General features: G+C 35.0%; 1 protein-coding gene across 9 annotated transcripts in view; it reads right to left on the bottom strand.

The window, feature by feature from the left end:
- AKAP9 (A-kinase anchoring protein 9) overlaps positions 1 to 19,569 on the bottom strand; it is a 153,688-nt gene that overhangs the window by 47,306 nt on the left and 86,813 nt on the right. For 8 of the 9 annotated variants that reach the window (XM_045052355.1, XM_045052356.1, XM_045052358.1 and 5 more), the window contains 2 exons: positions 17,362 to 17,594; positions 99 to 261 (listed from right to left, as the gene is read on the bottom strand). In XM_045052355.1, the coding sequence (XP_044908290.1) occupies positions 99 to 261; positions 17,362 to 17,594 (396 nt within the window). Of the gene's footprint in view, positions 1 to 98; positions 262 to 3,382; positions 3,930 to 17,361; positions 17,595 to 19,569 lie in introns of those variants that run through there. The other variant, XM_045052362.1, reaches the window with a different exon arrangement.

The following is a 19,569-nucleotide window of genomic DNA, read 5'->3' as shown; positions in this document are numbered from 1 at the left end:
AGAATACACTTGTGATTTCTAAATTTGGCTTGTATCAAAATCTCTACTTTTAAACTTGAAATTTTTCCACACTCAGTTGCCAATAGCAAATTGCTCACCCTCAGCCTTACTGAGCTCCACAGCCAGCTGTTCTCTAGCCCTGGACTCCTCATGAAGGCGCTCTCGCAATTCTTCTTGGCACTTAAGGGACTCTGTCACTTCTTGTTTCTGTCGAAATGACTCCCGCATCAACTCTGTCTGTGTAACTTTCGCATGTTCAAGCTGAACGAGGAGGGAAAGCATACATGAAGGAAGACAAAGTGTTGGGAATACCCACTAAAGTTTAACAAGAAAGGGTTTTTAAATAAAAATAAACTGTTGAACTGTAACCATTTAATATTTCTAGTACATGCTAACATTAAATGGGGATAGTCAGTATACAAGTAGATTACCTACATATAACTTTCCATAAGAGATGTATTCTGGTTTTATTAAACAAACAAAACAATGCTTCTTTTGGGGGTGCCTGGGTGGCTCAGTTGGTTAAATGTCCGACTTTAGCTCAGGTCATGATCTCATAGTTCGTAGGTTCGAGCCCCATGTCGGGTTCTGTGCTGACAGCTCAGAGCCTGGAAGGTGCTTCCGATTCTGTGTCTCCTCTCTCTGCCCCTCCCCCACTTCCACTCTGCCTCTCTCTCTCTCAAAAACAAATAAACATTAAAAACAAAATAAAAAAATGCTTCTTTTGGAAATAAACCAACTTATATCACTACATCTGTATTCTATAATATAAAGAAAGATATAAAGTTAGTAACGCATAGGCTCTTTATTTGTGGAAGAATTTTATGTAATTGTGCTCTATGTAAAACTTAATTTCTTTTATATTTAACATTTATTGATTGTGGACTCCTGCTGTACATTGTGAGGAATATATGATTCATATAATGGCATCAATTAACAAAATCATAGTGTCATAACAAGATGAAAAAAATTATAACCCACATTTTAACTAAAAGCTTTATATTTCTATCCAACTGTGAAACAGCTACAAGACTTTATATGAATATTCAATTTATTTTCAAAATCTTACAATACAGAGGCATTACCCATAATTACTCATAAATACAGCCTCTTTTCAAATGCTGTTATTGGCATGACTACATTCTTAAACAATTTTTAAGATGACAGTCAAGTACAGACTCAAGGCCAAAGCTCTCAAAAAACAGTGATCATTGTTATCAGCTCCATGAAATTACAGAAAAGCACCATCTCTGCCTTTGTTTTCTGAGCTTCTGACTGCCAGCACTTGTTTATCAGTTCTTATTTTTAGTTAAACTAAAAACTGAGCTCAAATGTTTCTAGTATTTAGTCCTATAACACTAAAAATTTTGAAAAAGCAATCACCATATATATGTATACATATTAAAAATAGGCTGACAGTGTCATAAGAATTTGTAAAATTATAAAGTAGAAAGATATTACCATGTTTTATGTTTTAAAAAATGCAGTGGTTTCTAATTTATAGGCAAATATCAATAATGTATTATCAAATTATGATATTTAAGAATATTTTATTTTTAAAGACTTCTGCTCTTCACATCTGAGTAGTATTTACCATAGCAAACACATTTTAGAGTTACTAAATAAAGCCTTTTATGGTCACTCTAAGTCAATTTCCAAAATATCAAGTATGTGATTGTTCTTGTTTTATTTAATAGGATGTGTTAAATATTATTACAACTTACTACTTGGAGATAATTTGAATACACATTTAAGACTTGTACTGGATAGTTGAGCATACATTTCAAATCACAAAATATTTCCTAAAACATCTGTCATGTCAATGCTACCTCAACAAAGATAAAACTATATATATTTCTACTTTTGACTGGGAAACGAGTATTTTCTTTTAAATGTAGATAACTAATAAACATTGATTTTTTGCTATAAAGAACATGATCAAAAAGTATGAACTAATTTATATATAATTACTCTTTTGAAGTTACAGTCACAGCCTGTATTTTTAAAACATATCAATTGTTTCTACATATGTAGATAGGTAACTTTTTCTGTTTATTATAAAGTGGTTGCCTGGTAAATACATGAAAACTCTGAAAGAGTTCAAAGCTCTGACTAAAAAGCATAGTTTCTTATTCCTTTTTCAAATTTACTGTACAAGAAGCATTCAGCATTTATAAAAAAAAATACTTGATTTACATAAGAAAATTGTTTTTGCTTCTATGTCTACTTCTTAACAAGATCTAAAGCAGCTTTTAAATGCATTTAAATAGTTAGCATAGAACCATGAGAAATAGCTTTAGTTTTGCAAAACAAAACAAAAAAATTAAAGAATCAAGTACAGTAAAGCTAGCAAACAAATTTCATTTATTATAGCAGATGGCACTCATACTTTACTGGAATAAGAGACTCCCCTTTCAAATGTTCATCTAAATATAATTTAAAAAGCCTCTTCTATCCTGTTAAGTTATGACTTATTCCTAATAACTAACAATATGAAATACATAAAAATTTCATTTCAGTACTTCCAAATAAGTAAAGAAACTTATTATATTAAAAAGCATTACATTATAAAGCATCAATATAGTGTCACTTTAATATAAAAGTTTCAGGGGAGGTAACAAAACTTCTGAAAACCATCTGTCTTGTTAAATATTAGCTAGTGCATTACAATTAAAGCCACGAAAGTCGTAAAAAGTGCTGAATAACTTGTAGTTATATTGAATAACTTGAGGTGAATCATTCACAACATATTTATGTGTTAAATAAACCTGAAGTACTAACTATGCTAAGTACTTACCCTTAACAATGTTTATAAAATACATGTCACATAAAAAGTAGAAAACAGTATTTCCTCACAGGATTAGTAGGCATATTAAAAATCAGTTCCTTATGAGTTAGCAAGAAAATTAAAATTAGAATCCAGATTTTCTTTTTCCTTGTCTGGAACTACAGCCAATACACCATATGATTGTAAACAATTCCTAACTGGCTCACTTGGCTGTTTTAAGAATCATAATGCCTATTGCCTTTTAATCACTCCATTTTTACTCAGGATTGGCATCATAAACATATAAAAGCAAGATTCTTAAGGAGAAGCAGGATCTTTTTAAACAGCTTGCCTGGCATGGGAGAACTGTAATACTATCTCACTCTGCTTTCTGGAATCAAAAACATAGCCAAGATGGGGCTCTTAGAACAAATTTAGCCCTTCAATACATCTAGGATAAATGAGTAGTAACATATGAAACAATAACAAAACAAGATTCTATTCTACTTAAGGACATTTAAAGTTCATTTCTCATTATACAGGTTTTTAAATTAGATGTATAAAAAACTGAAAGCATGAACTAAAACTAAAAGAAACCAAGTTTTTTATACTTACTGAATAAGGAGGGGTAGGCAGTGAAATTTTAGAAATAAGTTTTAATATGTGCCCATTTCTTTTATGAATAAAATGAAAAATAGAAGTATTAATAATTACTGAGTTATTTTCATCCAAATGTTCACACAGAGGAAAAGGATATGGTAAAGGCACACGAGATTCAACCTCATAAATGTCTTCATCTTGTTCTTCCAACCATGAGCCACTGAGTTTGACAGTTGCCAAATAGGTCCTGTAAGAATCCATTCTAGAAGATGCAGCTGCCACTTTTCCTCACTCGCTTTAACAGTTTTCCACTACATTAAAAAGTTCTTTTTAGTTTATCAAGAGACACCATAGTTGTATGGAAATTTCTTTTTAGTACTATCAAATAAACATTTTATTAATTCATACAACTGAACAAAAGAAAAACCCCACAAATCTATTTTAAAAACTACATCTCCATGAGTCTTCGTCAAAAACAAAAGAAAAACAAAGACAACAAAAATAAAAGAAAACACCTTTTTAACTAGAATAATTAAATCCTTGAAGAATAGAAAAATGAGAATATAAATATCTAATCAGCTGAGCAATAAAACTGCTTTCAGTATCAAACATATCTGTGGAAATAAGCCTTCCAAACAACCTGGCAGGGAAGGTTGAGTTTTAAATCTCCATAGTAGCAGTCTTCACAAGTGTAGCTGCAACATTATTTCCCTTGTTCTTGCTGCTCCACTCAATTCAAAAGTAAAAGCTCCTCGGAACTGAGCTATTCAAATAGCCTCTCATGCTGAGCCAAAGGATTCTAGTCAGTGTCCCCTGAGGAAAAGGTCAGAACAGAGGGTGTGGTTTCATGTCTTTACCTATAGGTACTGGCAGGTGGAGTGTGAATTAATACGCCCACAAAAAAGCCTGCCTAACAGGATCCAAGTTCCACGTCAGAGCTTTGAAAAGGGTATTTAGACACGTTTATGATGTTTCTAAGATAAGCTAGTATTTTTCCATCCTATTCAAAAATTGTTTTAATTTGAAAATGTGAAATCAAGTAGGTTTGAGTCTACTACCAAGTAGTTCTTAAAGTATATCAAATAATCATAATTATTTCTAGAAAACTAAGTTAGTACTTCCTTTTGATATTTCCTTAAAATAATACTCATTCTTTCAAGCAGTCACTAGAACTAAGTATAGATAGTTTAGTTATAACCTATTTCTACACTGAATTGTTTTTAGAGTGAATGTTAAGGGGAAAAAAAAACCACTCTTTTTAAAAGCTGCATTATATATAACTCTCGGTAGTTACGCCACTTAAGATACTCTATGAACACGGACTAAAACTCAAAAGGGCAAGTTGCATATAATAAATGTCAGTGATACTGAATAAAGTAAACAGAGTTTTAAAAGATGAACTTACTTTTTAACATCAAAAGATCCTCAATAGTGAGAGTTGTTTCAAATAAATGAAAAAGCTTTCACTGTGGTGCCTTTTCTCTCTCTATCCAGTAACTAAATAGCCTAAACCCAAAAAACCAAAACCTTTTATCTACTATGGAAAAAACCCTACTAAAGCAAGCAGGTAATATAAACAAAAATCCATTTTACAGCCATTTTCACTATATGCAATTATTTAAAGGAGTTAACACTCAAAGCCTTCATAGTAGGCTAATAATTAGGGGAGAGAAAATGAGATTTTCTACAGAGAGAATCTACAGGCAGATGTTCTGGGGCAGGGCAGGGGCAGCTGCCTCTTTTAATTCTGGATTAGGCAAGGACAAAATTTTGTTCATTTTTTTTTTTTTTTTTGTTAGTTTGCCAGTTAGTCTGTGAAGATGTCTTAACATTTTCACAAAATGGAGGCCTAACACTACACTGGTTTAGCCAAATTTGACTTTTTTGATCTTCAGCAGATACAAAGTCATCCGTATCCTAGCTGCTCAGCTTTATGAATTGGTTGCTAGGACCCATGCTTACTTAGCGTATCATATAGTTCTCAAAATACTCTTTCCTCGCTCCCTCTGGAAATTAGTTTATTTTGATAATGTGGTGTCCAATTTCTTGTATTTGAAGCAAAAACAAAACTCTGAAAGTAAGAAGTATCTTTAAAAAAATTTTTTTTTCATGTTTATTTTTGAGAGAGGGAGAGAGACAGAACATGAGTGGGGTAAGGGCAGAGAGAGAGAGGGAGACACAGAATTGGAGCAGGCTCCAGGCTCTGAGCTGTCAGCGCAGAGCCCGATGCGGGGCTCAAACTCACAGACGGCGAAATCATGACCTGAGCTGAAGTCGGACATTTAACTGAGTGAGCCACCCAGGCGCCCCAAGAAGTATCTCTTTAAAAACAGAAACATTCAGGTCAAGGTAAGAACTAACTACAAAGAAAAAAAAAGTAGGGAGGAAAAAAAAGACTCAAAAAAGCAGATTAATAAGATGATTTAGAATGAGGCCAACAGTCCTTATAACAACAGAATATTAACTAATGGCATATTATATTAATTCATGTTCAAAAAGGTGACCCTAAATTAAAATAGTCCAAATTATATCTTTCCAATTTTTGAAAGCACGTAAAACTTGTTTCCATCCATGTAAAACAAAAACATCAAGATGTAGACCCTTAGAACATAGGTCAAAGTTAAGAAACTAACCACAAAGAAAAAAAATAGTAAAATTAAGGAGGGAAAAAAAGGACTCAAAACAGCAGTAGAGTTGATTTAAGATAGAGGAAAATAGCTCTCCTAACAACAGTATATTAACCTATGGTATATTAACTGATGTTCAGACAGATTACTCTGCATTGGAATAATTCAAATTCTATTTTTTTTTTTTAATTTTAGAAAGCACATAAAACTTTTTACGATCAAAAGCAGTTAAAGCAAAATGACTTCAATTTTTAGGAGGATGCCCTTTAAATATTTAGACTAGCTCATTGTTCCCAGGTTCCAGATAATCAAGATTTCAGGCATATTGGAAGGCTATTAACTTGTATAGAGCTACGTTTGTTTCCCTAACTAAACAGCTTTATTTGAATCATACAATGTTAAGATATTTAACCTTTTCCCCCTTAAACATTTCTTTCAAATTGTAAAACACTTCTGTTGCTCTCTTTTGGATATTGACTTGTTCACTTATTTCTGTAAGTTATTTAATAGAGGGGCTGAATCCTGGATACAATACTCTGACAGAACCCTGACCAATATAATAAGCACATTGGGGGAAACCCTAATGGGAAAATGCATTTCAACACTTTGATTACAATTATGTTTAAAACTTAACAATGACAGGGGCACCTGGGTGGCTCAGGTAGCTGGTTAAGTGTCCAACTTCAGCTCAGGTCATGATCTTGCGGTTCATGATTTCGAGCCCCACATCGGACTTCGTGCTGACAGCTCAGAGCCTGAAGCCTGCTTCAGATTCTGTGTGTCTCCCTCTTTCTCTATCCCTCCCCGACTCGTACTCTCTCAAAAAATAAACATTAAAAAAAAATAAAACCCTTAACATTGACAAAACAAAATCTTAAACTATTGTTTTATCCTCAGAGTGAGTCTTCTCTTTTGAGAAGATATAGAAACATGTCGCTTAGATTCCATTATTCTCAAAAATGATACTAAACTCATGAGAGTTACCTATAATAATCATCATTCTGTGGGAGGAATTTCCTCATTAATTTTTTCCAAGGCCTAAAGGAATCTCTCAGTAGCACCTCTGAATTCTGGAAAAGCTGAAAGGGCTACTCCCATCGAACAGACTGAATTCCTTTTCTACCTGATTCAAGAAACAAGAATCTGAAACCATACTCTCAAAGATAACTTTTCTGCAGTACCACAAAGAGACTACTGAATAAAGATTATGTTAAAGAGATACCTTTCTAAGGGCCTGTGGGTAGTCTTTAAGCACTTTCCCTCGTATTATAATGAAAACTCTCCCAACAAATAGGAAACTGCAATAGATTGAATATAAGCCTAATTTTACGGTAGCCTATCTGGGCAAAAGAGAAATACAATTCATCACATTAAGAGTATCATTATATGGATTTGCATGTATATACCACAGGGCAAGTCACCTGTCAAATCAAATACATAAAGTAAAATAATCCTTTAACAGATGTTATGAAATAAGCCCAGATAGAAACCCTGATACTTAGTAAACAAACTCACTAGTTCTTTTGTTGAAGCAGGATGTATCTATGGTACCCAAAGCATACTAAACCTTAAAACTAAATACAAGGCTTAATCACCTATCTTCTACTAAAATCACACAACATAAAAATCCACACTGTTAAAAAGAAAAGAATCTTGAATATCTGACAATATTTACTTAGGCTACGGGGACTTCAATGAAACCCCTCCTCCATCCCAAACATAAATCCACAATAATCTGCAATAATCTTTCTCCAATCTGAAAGGAGGCAAGTCTTTTTGATCCACACACCACACCTTCCACTTGTTTCTGGATTCCATCCTCACTTATTCCAAGGACCTGGCTCAAGAAAGCCCATCTGTTTGTGACCTGCAATCTTCAACTTCTCCACTTCTACTCAAAGTATACCATTCCAACCTTTAAAAAAAGCACCTTCCCTTTTTCAAGCCAGTATTCTGTTTTCTTCACAGCTAGTAGTCACAAAATTGCTGTCTCTATTTCTCCAACTCTGAATTTTGAATACTCCTTCACCAACTCCATGAAACCATTCTCATCAAGGTCACTGTTAACACACACAATGAAATATCCAATGGACACTAAATCATCAGCCACCTATAACTTTCTGTAGTAAGTGACAACTTTTGGAAAAATCACTTCTCATCTGGCTTTTATGACACTATTCTCCTGGAAAAATTACTTCTCATTCTCGCTCTCTCCCATAGACTTAACTATTTTTATTCTCTCTTTTTTTTTTTTTTTTTTTTTTTTTTTTGAGAGAGAGAGAGAGAGTGCAAGCGAGCAGGGGAGGGATAAAGAGAGAGGGAGACATAGACTCTGAAGACAGGCTCCAGGCTCTGAGCTAGCTGTCAGCACAGTCCCACGTGGGGCCCAAACTCATGAACTGTGGCATCATGACCTGAGCTGAAGTCAGACGCTTAACCAACTGAGCCACCTAGGCGCCCCAATTTTTACTCTCTTTTAAATGTCAGCATTCTACCAGTACAAAAATAGCTCTGTATACACTCTACAACCATGGCTTCAAGGTCTTTAAGTAATAACAACCTCCAATCTAGTTCTACCCAAACTCCCAAATCACCCAAAAAGTGATTATCTTTACTTGATGCCTCTTCTATGCATTTCAAATGAAATACAACAACTTGGTTGGTTAAGGATTTATGCTTGGTTTCCTCTTCTCTTCCTTATCCCCTACATCCAGTCATACCAAATGCTACTAAATTCAATTTCCTAAAAGTTTTAAAATCACTTCCTCCTGCCTTAATTTTACTTCTATCACTTTTTACTTGGAATATATTATAAGGGCCTTCTGTTTCCTACATTCAGCATCTCTCCTCACCATATTCTTGCCTATCTGCCTATCAAACCGCTGCCTAAAGGAATCTAAGACACAAATTTAATCATTATTATTTTTTTAATGTTTATTTATTTAGAGAGACATGTGCACAGGAGGGGCAGAGAGGGAGGGAAAGACAGAATTCCAAGCAGGCTCCGTGCTGTCAGTGCAGATCCTTTCACAGGGCTTGAACCCACGAACCATGAGATCATGACCCGAGCTGAAATCAAGAGTTGCTTAACTGACTAGGCCACCCAGGGGCCTCTGATATTCTATTCCCATCAAAAGTATTTCAATGACTCTCCACATTTTACAACATAAAGTTAGCTTATGAAGGACTCTGACATGTAACTACTGGCTATTTCTCTACCTTTACCGTCTATCAGTTTTCCATCTTCCATCCCCGAAGTTTCGTATCACAATACTATCCACTGTCTGCATACATATCATGCTGGTTTACACTATACCATTCATCACAAATTTTCTTCTGACCTACCTACTTAGTTTCTACTTGTCTTTTAAGTCTTTCACTTCTTTCCCCTCATTTTCTCTTGAATTACACTTTCATCTCCATTACTCCACCAAAGTGCTCTTGTAAGACTACCAATGATGCCCAAATTTCAAAATCCATTCTTTAGTCTGTGAATAACATGACCAGTCAGCAGTAACTGACCTCATTCATTTTCAAAGGGCAGAAGAACTGGCAGTTAAGAGCACAGCCAGACTGCCTGGGTTCAAATTCTAATCCCACCACCTAACTTGTATGTCTGGGGAAGTGACTTCTCCATCCCCTCAGTCTATTTTTGACAATGCAGTCAAAATGGTCCTTTTGAAAAATAGAAGTTAGATCAGTTATTCAATAAATTCTAATGATCCATCCAAAGCTAGAGACAATCTGCATGTCCTCTAAATAAATTATATGGTACATCCATACAATATAATATTCCTCAGCTATAAAAAGGAACAAACTATTAATACATGTAACAACATTGATGAATTGATGATGAATCATACATGCACTTTAAGACAATGAAGCCAGGCCTAAAAGAACAATGATACAATGATAATGTATCATTTTATTTACACCAGTCTGGTAAAGGCAAAACTATACGCATGGAAAGCAACCAGGGGTTGCCAGTAGCAGGAGGTAGAAGGGCTGACTACAGAAGAGAAGTACTGGGGAATGTGGAGGGATGGAATGATTCTGTATCATGTTTGTGGTGGTAGATATAAAACTCTATGCATCTGTCACAATCGAAAGCATTACCCATACAAAGAGTGAAATTCATCATATGTAAATTAAAAAAAATTAACCAGAACATAGGGAAACCCAAAATGGAATAAAAACTGTAACAAATAATTCTAATTGTATTAAAAGTGAATAACAAAACCACTTAAGAAGCGAGGAAGAAAAGAGTTAACCTAACATACTTTGAAAAACAGTATTTTTGACTATGTAAGGCTAAAAACAAAAAGTACTGTACATATGTAAATATGTTCTCCTCAGGGGTATAGCCTTGCAATTGTGAAATTACTTTATGGGTATATATGGCTGAACAAATAAGTAAAATGAGAGCCTAGTTTCTCATTGATGGAGAATAAAGTTACAAAGAGAAGGGGAAGGGGTAGAATGAATGTTGTGGTACTGGATCAGAATAAGAGGTAATATATGAAGTTAGGTTTTTACTATATATACATAAAGATATGGAAATAAAAACAGATGCAAGGGTTAATATACCCCATATATTTTCAAACGGTCTACAAGAGAACCTACAAGTCATGATACACTTGGTTAAAAGTGAACTCATATAACATCCAGATCGTGGTTTGTAAATCTCATTCTCTAACAAGAAGCCTAAATTCCTTGGAGAAGTGGTGGATTCTAGGGCTGGGGCAGGAATAACACAAAATTGGTCTGGAGCCTCTGATAGTGCAAATGCTCAAAAAAAAAAAAAAAGAAGTACTTTGAAAAAGTGTTAAGAGCTGACCTGAAAGAGTTCTCAATGCCAAAGCTGGAACAAAATAAACTACTATAGTATTGGATTATTACCCACTGAAAAAATAAACAGGCATGAGTACATATAGATCCTGATTATAAATGTGAGTAATAATTCTAATAGATTAAGGAATGAGGAAGATAGAAAATCACCATTAGAATACCACAGTAATAATTGCACAGGCAAGATCCACCAATGAATGCTCAAAATAGTGGATGAAAGTTTAAGGAGAAACAAGATATTTGCATAATCTCGAAGTACCTCCTCCAAGATATTTATTAATTACAAAGGGAAGAATAGTAATGGTACAGTGAAACCCAGGTGACACCACAAGAAATCAAGATTAACATTACAGTAGTAAGACATATTGACATCATGTGCCCTCTGATATGACACACTGAGAAGGCACATCATTTTTGTGATATTTTTGTCAAAAATGCTTAAGATTCAGGTAATTGTGAGAAAACGTCGGACAAATCCAAATTGAGGGACATTCTACAAAATAACTAGCCAGTCCTTATCAAGTGTCAAGGTCATAAAAGACAAAGAGAGACTCAGGTACTAACCGTCAGAGATAGCCTAAGAGAGCTGAAGAAGACATGACAACTAAATGCAATGTGGGATCCTGGAATGGGAAAAGGACGTAGTGGGAAAAAATGGTAAAATCCAATGGTTTGTATTTCAGTTTATAGCACTGTACCAGTTTTACTTTCTAAGCTTTGATAATTATAATATGGTTATGCAAGATGTTAATATTAGGGGAGGTTAATGAAGGGTACATGGAAACACTATTTGTACTATTTTTGCAACTTTTCTCTCAGTCTAAAATTATTTCAAAATAAAAAGTTAAAAAGTTATACATAATGACTCCATATCTCATTAATAATTGAATTCCAAGTTCCATGTTATCTGGTTCCCAAGTATCACTCTGACCCCATCTTCCACTCTTCTCACTCTCCTTGCCCCAGCCACACTGGCCTCTTTGTCAGCCGCACAAGGAACAAGCACATGACCTCCTCAGGGCCTTCACACTTGTTATTCCTTTGCCTAAGCCATTCTTCTCATACTTACCTATATGGCTGTCTCCTAATCTTCCGTATGAAATATGCCTGACTATTCCTTTATCAGAGAAGTCTTCCTCCATTTTCCTATATAAAATGTGCACTTTCGTCATCATGCTCTACCTTCCCCTATTTTATGTATCTTCCCAGCAGATATCACCACCTGACACACTGTATGTTTATACACTGTTAGTTGCCACCACTGAATTGTAAGCTCTACAAAAGTAAGGATTTTGTCTATTCTATTCAATGCTATACTTCCGGTATATAAAATAGCAATTGCTATATAGTAGGTACTCAATAAATATAATGAATGAATGATTCATCTCAAGCATCAAGTCTTCCAATAAACTCTACCTGGGCCTACCTTACTCCAAAGTATGAGATGCTACTCTCTTTCCTGGTCTCAGGGTATACTGTACAGAGCTACTTACCTGAACTTCTTGGTCACTGCAAGCACTAATATACTATAGCAACCTCTCTCAACTCTGCCTTAGAATTTTTGTAACAAGTGAAAAAAAAAAATAAGGTAAAAGGGAACTATACTATTATGAATAACCAAACAATGACACATTAAAACAAAAACGGAATACAAGTTATTTCACAGAGGTGATTACACATAATTTTATCTCAATCTGACAAGCTATTAGTAAGATTTATTAGGTTCAAGAAAATTTTAGTTATTAATGACAATATTCTGAAGAAGTCAATGGCTTTAAACATCTATCCATGGAAGAGTAGTGGGTGTATTGAATTTGGATTGAAAGAAATCACCTAAGAAACACCTGATTTTTATACCAAATGTCAACAACTACTTTAACCTTTTATATAATAGATATTAGTAGAACACTTCAAAATTCAGTTAGAATAATGTGAACATTATACTAATCATCTCTAGAACAGTGGTTCTCAAACTTCAGTGCGTTATCAGAATTACCTAAAGGACCTGCTGAAACAAAGGTTGCTGGGCTCCATCATTCAGTAGTTCTGGGACGGGGATTGAGAATTTAAACTTACAGCAAGTCCTCAATGATGCTGATGCTGCTGGTTTAGAGACTGCAGTTTGAGAACTACTTAGTGCTCTAGGCAAAATTTTTGTGACCTGTTCATTGATATGTAAAACAATATGATAAAAGCTTAATAACAAATTGCTATCTTATTTTATTTTTTATTTTACAAATCGCTATTTCGGTTGACAGATTGCGAATAATTTGGAAAAATGACATGGTCAGGCTCCTACGGTACCTCACAACTTGATCACATAAGCAGATGTGAGGAGGTATGATCTTGGCCTGGGAAAACGAGTATTTCAGTTGGATCCCACACACTTTTCTGTTGGCAGTATTCATGGATTATGGGGGAAGTTTCTCTATAATAGCCTATAGGAACAAGTCCAACCACAGATCCCTTCTGATTTATTTACCATTTTCCATGGTGTTTGTCAAAATATTATATAATTGACCCTGGAGCAATGCGGGGGTTGGGGCACGGATCCCCTGCACAAAAATCCAGATAACTTAAAAAAAATTTTTTTTTAATGTTTATTTTTCTGAGAAAGAGAGAGAAAGAGCGTGAGCTGGGGAGGGGCAGAGAGAGAGAGAGGGAGACGCAGAATCTGAAGCAGGCTCCAGGCTCTGAGCTGTCAGCACAGAGCCTGACACAGGGCTTGAACTCCTGAACCGCAAGATTATGACCTGAGCCAAAGTCCTCCACTTAATCAACTGAGCCACCCAGATGCCCCCAAATTCCATATAACTTCTGACTCCCTGCAAACTCTACTAATAGCCTATTGTTGACCAGTAGCCTCATTGATGACATAAATGATTAACACATATTTTGTATATATGTTATATACTATATACTGTACTCTTACAATAAAGTAATCTAGGAAAAAAAGTTAAGAAAAATCATAAAGAAGAGAAAATATATTTACAGTACTGTGCCGCATATGCTGAAAAACATCTCCATATAAATGGAGCTACACAGTTCAAACCTGTACTGTTCGAAGGTCAACTGTATTGCATTAACTAGACTGTCCATAATTTACAATGATACCAAGTGGCAGCGACAGTATTAACAGTGCTCAAGATCCAGGTGAAAAGTATTTAACAGTGGTCAAGAAAGGGAAAGTATTATCAGGTTTTTCATAGCATGAAAGAGTACAAATCACGGAAATTCAATACTAATGTAGCTGAAATATTAAAAAAAAAAAAAGAGGCAAGACTATCAGAGACTGCAGAGAATAAAAGGGGTAATTATGACACATATGTATTCAAACTTTAAAAGTGGTGAAAAGCAACAGCTGAAAACACCGGAACTGGATCAGCTGACTCAGTACAGTAGCATATTGTTAAAGTGGTTTATATGCAAGCATTCTAAAAGAAAGCCAATCCAGTATTTATAATAATTTAGAAAAGACAAAACAGTAAATCTTAGTAGAAAATATTATTTTCTTATAATAGCTATGGAATTCCTTATTATGATGTAGCACTCAGAATTTCAATGTTTGAGCTTCAGTAGTCTACCTAAGGCCGAAGAAAAATATAATAAACATGAAATTCTCTGATCCAAGAGTATGATGTCTTAAATTAATAACACAAATGAAGCTGGGTTTTATTGGTGCCATTTTCTTACCATCACTTAGGATGTTGGCAATGAAAAATAACTCACTGTGGTTTTAGTGAAAGATAGGACCACTATTGTTTGTATAGTTATCCTTTTTATTGTGTATTAGTAAATACACAAAGATTTCAGTTTTCAAAACTACTGTACTTCTCTCAGTTCTTTGTGATGCTCAAGGAAATCTGTAAATAACTTTTAATCATTTTGTACCTGCTGTGAAAGAAGCAGGTCTGTACCTGTACAGACTTTTAATCATTTTGTACCTGCTCTGAAAGAAAGCTTCAGAAAAACAAGAATTGCCCAAAGACAGCAATTTCTTCTGTTACATATATACATACACATATCTTCAGAATTTATCTATGAAAACATTTCTGAGACCTTCTTAACTGAGTATGAATACCTTAGTTTGGCCAATCAAACTGCTTTCTGGTACAACGCAGAAAATTAACAGTAGATATATTATGATACATTCCTCTGGCCAAATGGTGAATTCTCATTCCAAGTGGTAATTTGTTTTCTGGTTTTTTTTTTTTTTTAAAGTTTATTTATTTTTGAGAGAGAGAGAGAGAGAGAGAGAGAGAGAGAGAGAGAGAGAGAGAGAGAGAGAGAGAGAGAGAAAGAAAGCCGGAGAGGGGCAGAGAGAGAATCCCAGGCAGGCTCCACACTGTCAGCACAGAGCCTGACGTGGGGCTTGAACAAACTGTCAGATCATGACCTGGGCCAAAACCAAATCAAACACCTAACCAGCTAAGCCACCCAGGCGTCCCTGGTAATTTGCTCTTAAAGATACAGTCCATATTCTATCCCAGAAAAGAATTTAGACTACCTCCTTACAAAGAAAAATGAACCTGGGAAAAACTCTGGTTATCTGATGACTATTCAGAAGGCAAATATTTCACTGGAAATATGTTGTTTTGATAATGCCTTCTTTGTTAAATGCCAATAGCAAGTTGCCAAGATAAAAAGAAATGGATAATGAGAAAGTAACCAAATAGTAGGTGGTTAACAAGTGATTTCAAGGGTCAGTAACAAGGAGAGGACCCAATCACTAACTTAACCTAAATGAATTTGGCATTAAAACACAAAATATATAACAATATTTGCCAAATATGGTACATCCTACAGTCACTGCTATTGCAGAGACATTCCATAACAGAACAATTTCTTAGAGGAAAAAAAGTAACATCAATAAAAGCCAGACATTAGAAATAACAAGACATAGGGGCGTTTGGGTAGCTCAGTCAGTTAAGCGTCCGACTTCAGCTCAGGTCATGATCTCGCTGTCCATGGGTTCAAGCCCCGTGTTGGGCTCTGTGCTGACAGCTCAGAGCCTGAAGCCTGCTTCGGATTCTGTGTCTCCCTCTCTCTCTGCCCATCCCCCATTCATACTCTGTCTCTCTCAAAAATGAATAAAAGATTAAAAAAAAAAAAGATATAACAAGACATGAAAGACATGTCTTTCAACTTCTCAACTTCTGTTTGAAATACACATGGATCTATGATACTCTGAATAAAGATATCAATGAAAATGTTAATACTGGCTCTAACTGATGACAATGGAGTACTCATTCAAATAACACCATAGCTATGATTGTACAGCTTCTTTTACGTAACTTCAGTACCTTAAGAAATAATTACCATAGTGTAAAAAATGTTATAGACAGAGAAAATTGCATTTTAACTTACAAATGGTTGTGTCCCTTTAAAATTTCTATAAAAACTGTGCTTCAACGTAGAAACTGTCCCCCACTACCAAGAGATATTGCCTACCAAGAGACAGTAAAATGAGGTAATCTATTAACGTTCATGAAAAGGAAGTAAAAATGTGAAGGATTACAGGTATGATTTGTTGTCACATGACAACAGTAGTTAGTGTGTTAGGACATACTGGAGCATATAGTTTAAGAGATTGCTGATACTATACCTTCAAATAAATAACATACATTGCAGAATATTACAAATAAGGGTAAAGTTAAAATCTCTTTTGAAAATTAAAAATAGACCTACCCTATGACCCAGCAATAGCACTGCTAGGAATTTATCCAAGGGATACAGGAGTACTGATGCATAGGGCCACTTGTACCCCAATGTTTATAGCAGCATTCTCAACAATAGCCAAATTGTGGAAAAGAGCCTAAATGTCCATCAACTGATGAATGGATAAAGAAATTGTGGTTTATATACACAATGGAATACTACATGGCAATGAGAAAGAATGAAATATGGCCCTTTGTAGCAACACGGATGGAACTGGAGAGTGTGATGCTAAGTGAAATAAGCCATACAGAGAAAGACAGATACCATATGGTTTCACTCTTATGTGGATCCTGAGAAACTTAACAGAAACCCATGGGGGAGGGGAAGGAAAAAAAAAAAAGAGGTTAGAGTGGGAGAGAGCCAAAGCATAAGAAACTCTTAAAAACTGAGGGTTGATGGGGGGTGGGAGGGAGGGGAGGGGAGGTGATGGCCATTGAAGAGGGCATCTTTTGCGATGAGCACTGGGTGTTGTATGGAAACCAATTTGACAATAAATTTCATATATTAAAAAAAAAATCTCTTTTGATATCAAAAAAGTAATGTTCAAGAGTCTAGAAAATCTGAAAATTAAAACATTGAATTTTGAACTTGAAAAGTCCATCAGGACATTAAATGAACTCTTACCACCTGAAAAGAAACCCGGTGATATCAAAGATCCCTGTTGTTACAAAGACAACCAATTATTAAGAAGAACTTGACTAAATTTACGTGAGACAATACAAAGAAAACATTTAGATGTTCACTGGCTTAAAAGAAAACCTACTGCAAATTTAGTACATATTAGCAACATAAAGAGGTTACCTGACTACTCGTTTCACTTATAGCTTCCAGGAGTTTCTCAACTGCTGCTTGTAGTCGACCGCTAATACTGAGCATAAGTTCTTCATTTTCAGGGTCTATTTCAGTTCCAGCAAAACCACTCCTCATGAGTTGTTCTGAGAGATCTGTCCCCTCTTCAGTTACTTTTGACCATATACTACTGTCATTTCTTGGCACATCACCTCCAGAATAAGAGGGTATAGATTCATCTGTAACTGGAATAACAGTATTTTAAAGGCATAAACCAATTATGTTTAGTAATTATAGTAAAAAAAGGTTATAAAATAAAATGAAATTAAAACCTGAAATCACTGAACTATAAGGTCTTTTTTTAAAAGGTCTTTTAATAACAACACTGCAACATAATAAATAGGCAAATACAGAATGTAGTATTATTTGATAACAAAGCAGGTAGGAGAAGAAGAATGCTATGCTAAGAGGGCTTTCTAGAAATTAATACTTGGGTTATTCAGTATTTTTTTCTTTCATAAAAACTTTTAAAACAACTTTCCACAGGTATTTACTAAGTACCTGCCATGTAGGATTTACTAAGTAATGGAGACTTACAGGTGGCAAGATCTGGTTCCTATCCTCAAGGACCATATAATGAGAAAATAAATACATAAACGACATGAAAAGAAAAATACTGCAATGGAATATTTCAGGTGTATGGAGGGATAGAAGAAGGGCTTGATTTTGTCTGGAACAGATCCTCTGATTTCTGAGCACAATACTGGGAAGCATCACCGGTTCAGGCTAGACAGTAAAAGGGACTAAGATCATTTTGCAGCTGGAAACTGCAAGAGATTAGTAGGCTAATGAGCAGTACTCATTTAACTATGGACATATATATCCACATTATTCTCATTTTTTATTCAGACAAACTGAGTTGACACGGGCAGAGAATCTGGACGTGTTTTCTGTAAACTGAAATAAAAGCATAGGTTACTCATTGCTGTCATGGAACACGATACTCATCTGTGGCAGCACAATACAACCCAACAACAAAAAGTCCTAAAGAAGAATTTCCTATTCTTTTATTACATGTAGTATGTATTTCTTATCAGTAACTGTAGAAAGTTAACAAATTAACAGCAAACTTTAATTTCCAAAGTACTTAGAATATTCAGTTTGATACAGTCATCCAGGAGAATAAGAGCTATTTATGAAAATGTCTTGCTGAAGCAGCTGGTGTGTGCAGTTCTCTCACTCTCATGTATGAACAGTATTAGATACAGTTTCAGATGCAAGATCTGAATGCAGCACAGTTCAACATTCACTAAGTACCTCCTCTATACAAGTCACTGGCTAAAGAATCCAAGACTGGATTCTAGGAAATGATTTAAAAAAAATTTTTTTTTATGTTTATTTGTGAGAGAGAAAGAGAGACAGAGTGCAAGCAGGGGAGATGCAGAAAGAGAGGGAGACACACAGAATCCAAAGCAGGCTTGAGGCTCTGAGTGGTCAGCACAGAGCCTGATATGGGACTTGAACTCATGGACCACAAGATCATGACCTGAGCTGAAGTGGGCCACTTAACCAACTGAGCCACTCAGGTGCCCCACCTAGGAAATGATTTTAAATGTTTGCTATCACATAGTTTATCTAATTCTTAGTGTAACAGCTAATACAATTTTCCCTTTGTATTTTTACTCTCAAAATTTAAAAACAGACAGCAACCAGACTAATATTTACTTATGTTATTCCAGGTATTCAAAATTGAATGTCTTGATAAGAGGGATCAATACTTTACAAGTATTCATGAGTTCAAAATGATCTTGGAATTCAAAATGAATTCATATAAAGTACAGTACAATGTATATTACAAAGTTACTGAACAAAATGAATGTAGTTCAGAAAATATTTTTGAAAAAACTATGGAAGAAATAGTTTATAAGTGGTATTTAAAGCTAAAAATACATGTTATATAGCATCTTTAAGGAATTAAATGCATTCTACAGTGACCTTTTCTAATAAGTACAGAGAATCTGACAAATCAGAGGAAAGAGAATAGTCTGATATGATGGGGAGTCAAGGCTTTATGGAGTCAAAGTGTGGAGAGAAGCTGGGATGAGGTAGGGAAGACAGCAGAAGGAAGGGAGCTGGAAAGGAGGCTCGATCCAAGTTGTGAATGGTCTGAACTTTTATAGGAACCTTGGAGTTGTGCTATAAATTAATGAGGCAGTGAAT

The sequence above is a fragment of the Felis catus genome, chromosome A2, assembly GCF_018350175.1.
Source record: "Felis catus isolate Fca126 chromosome A2, F.catus_Fca126_mat1.0, whole genome shotgun sequence".
Taxonomy (NCBI): Eukaryota; Metazoa; Chordata; class Mammalia; order Carnivora; family Felidae; genus Felis; species Felis catus.
This window is presented reverse-complemented; position numbering and strand designations above follow the sequence as displayed.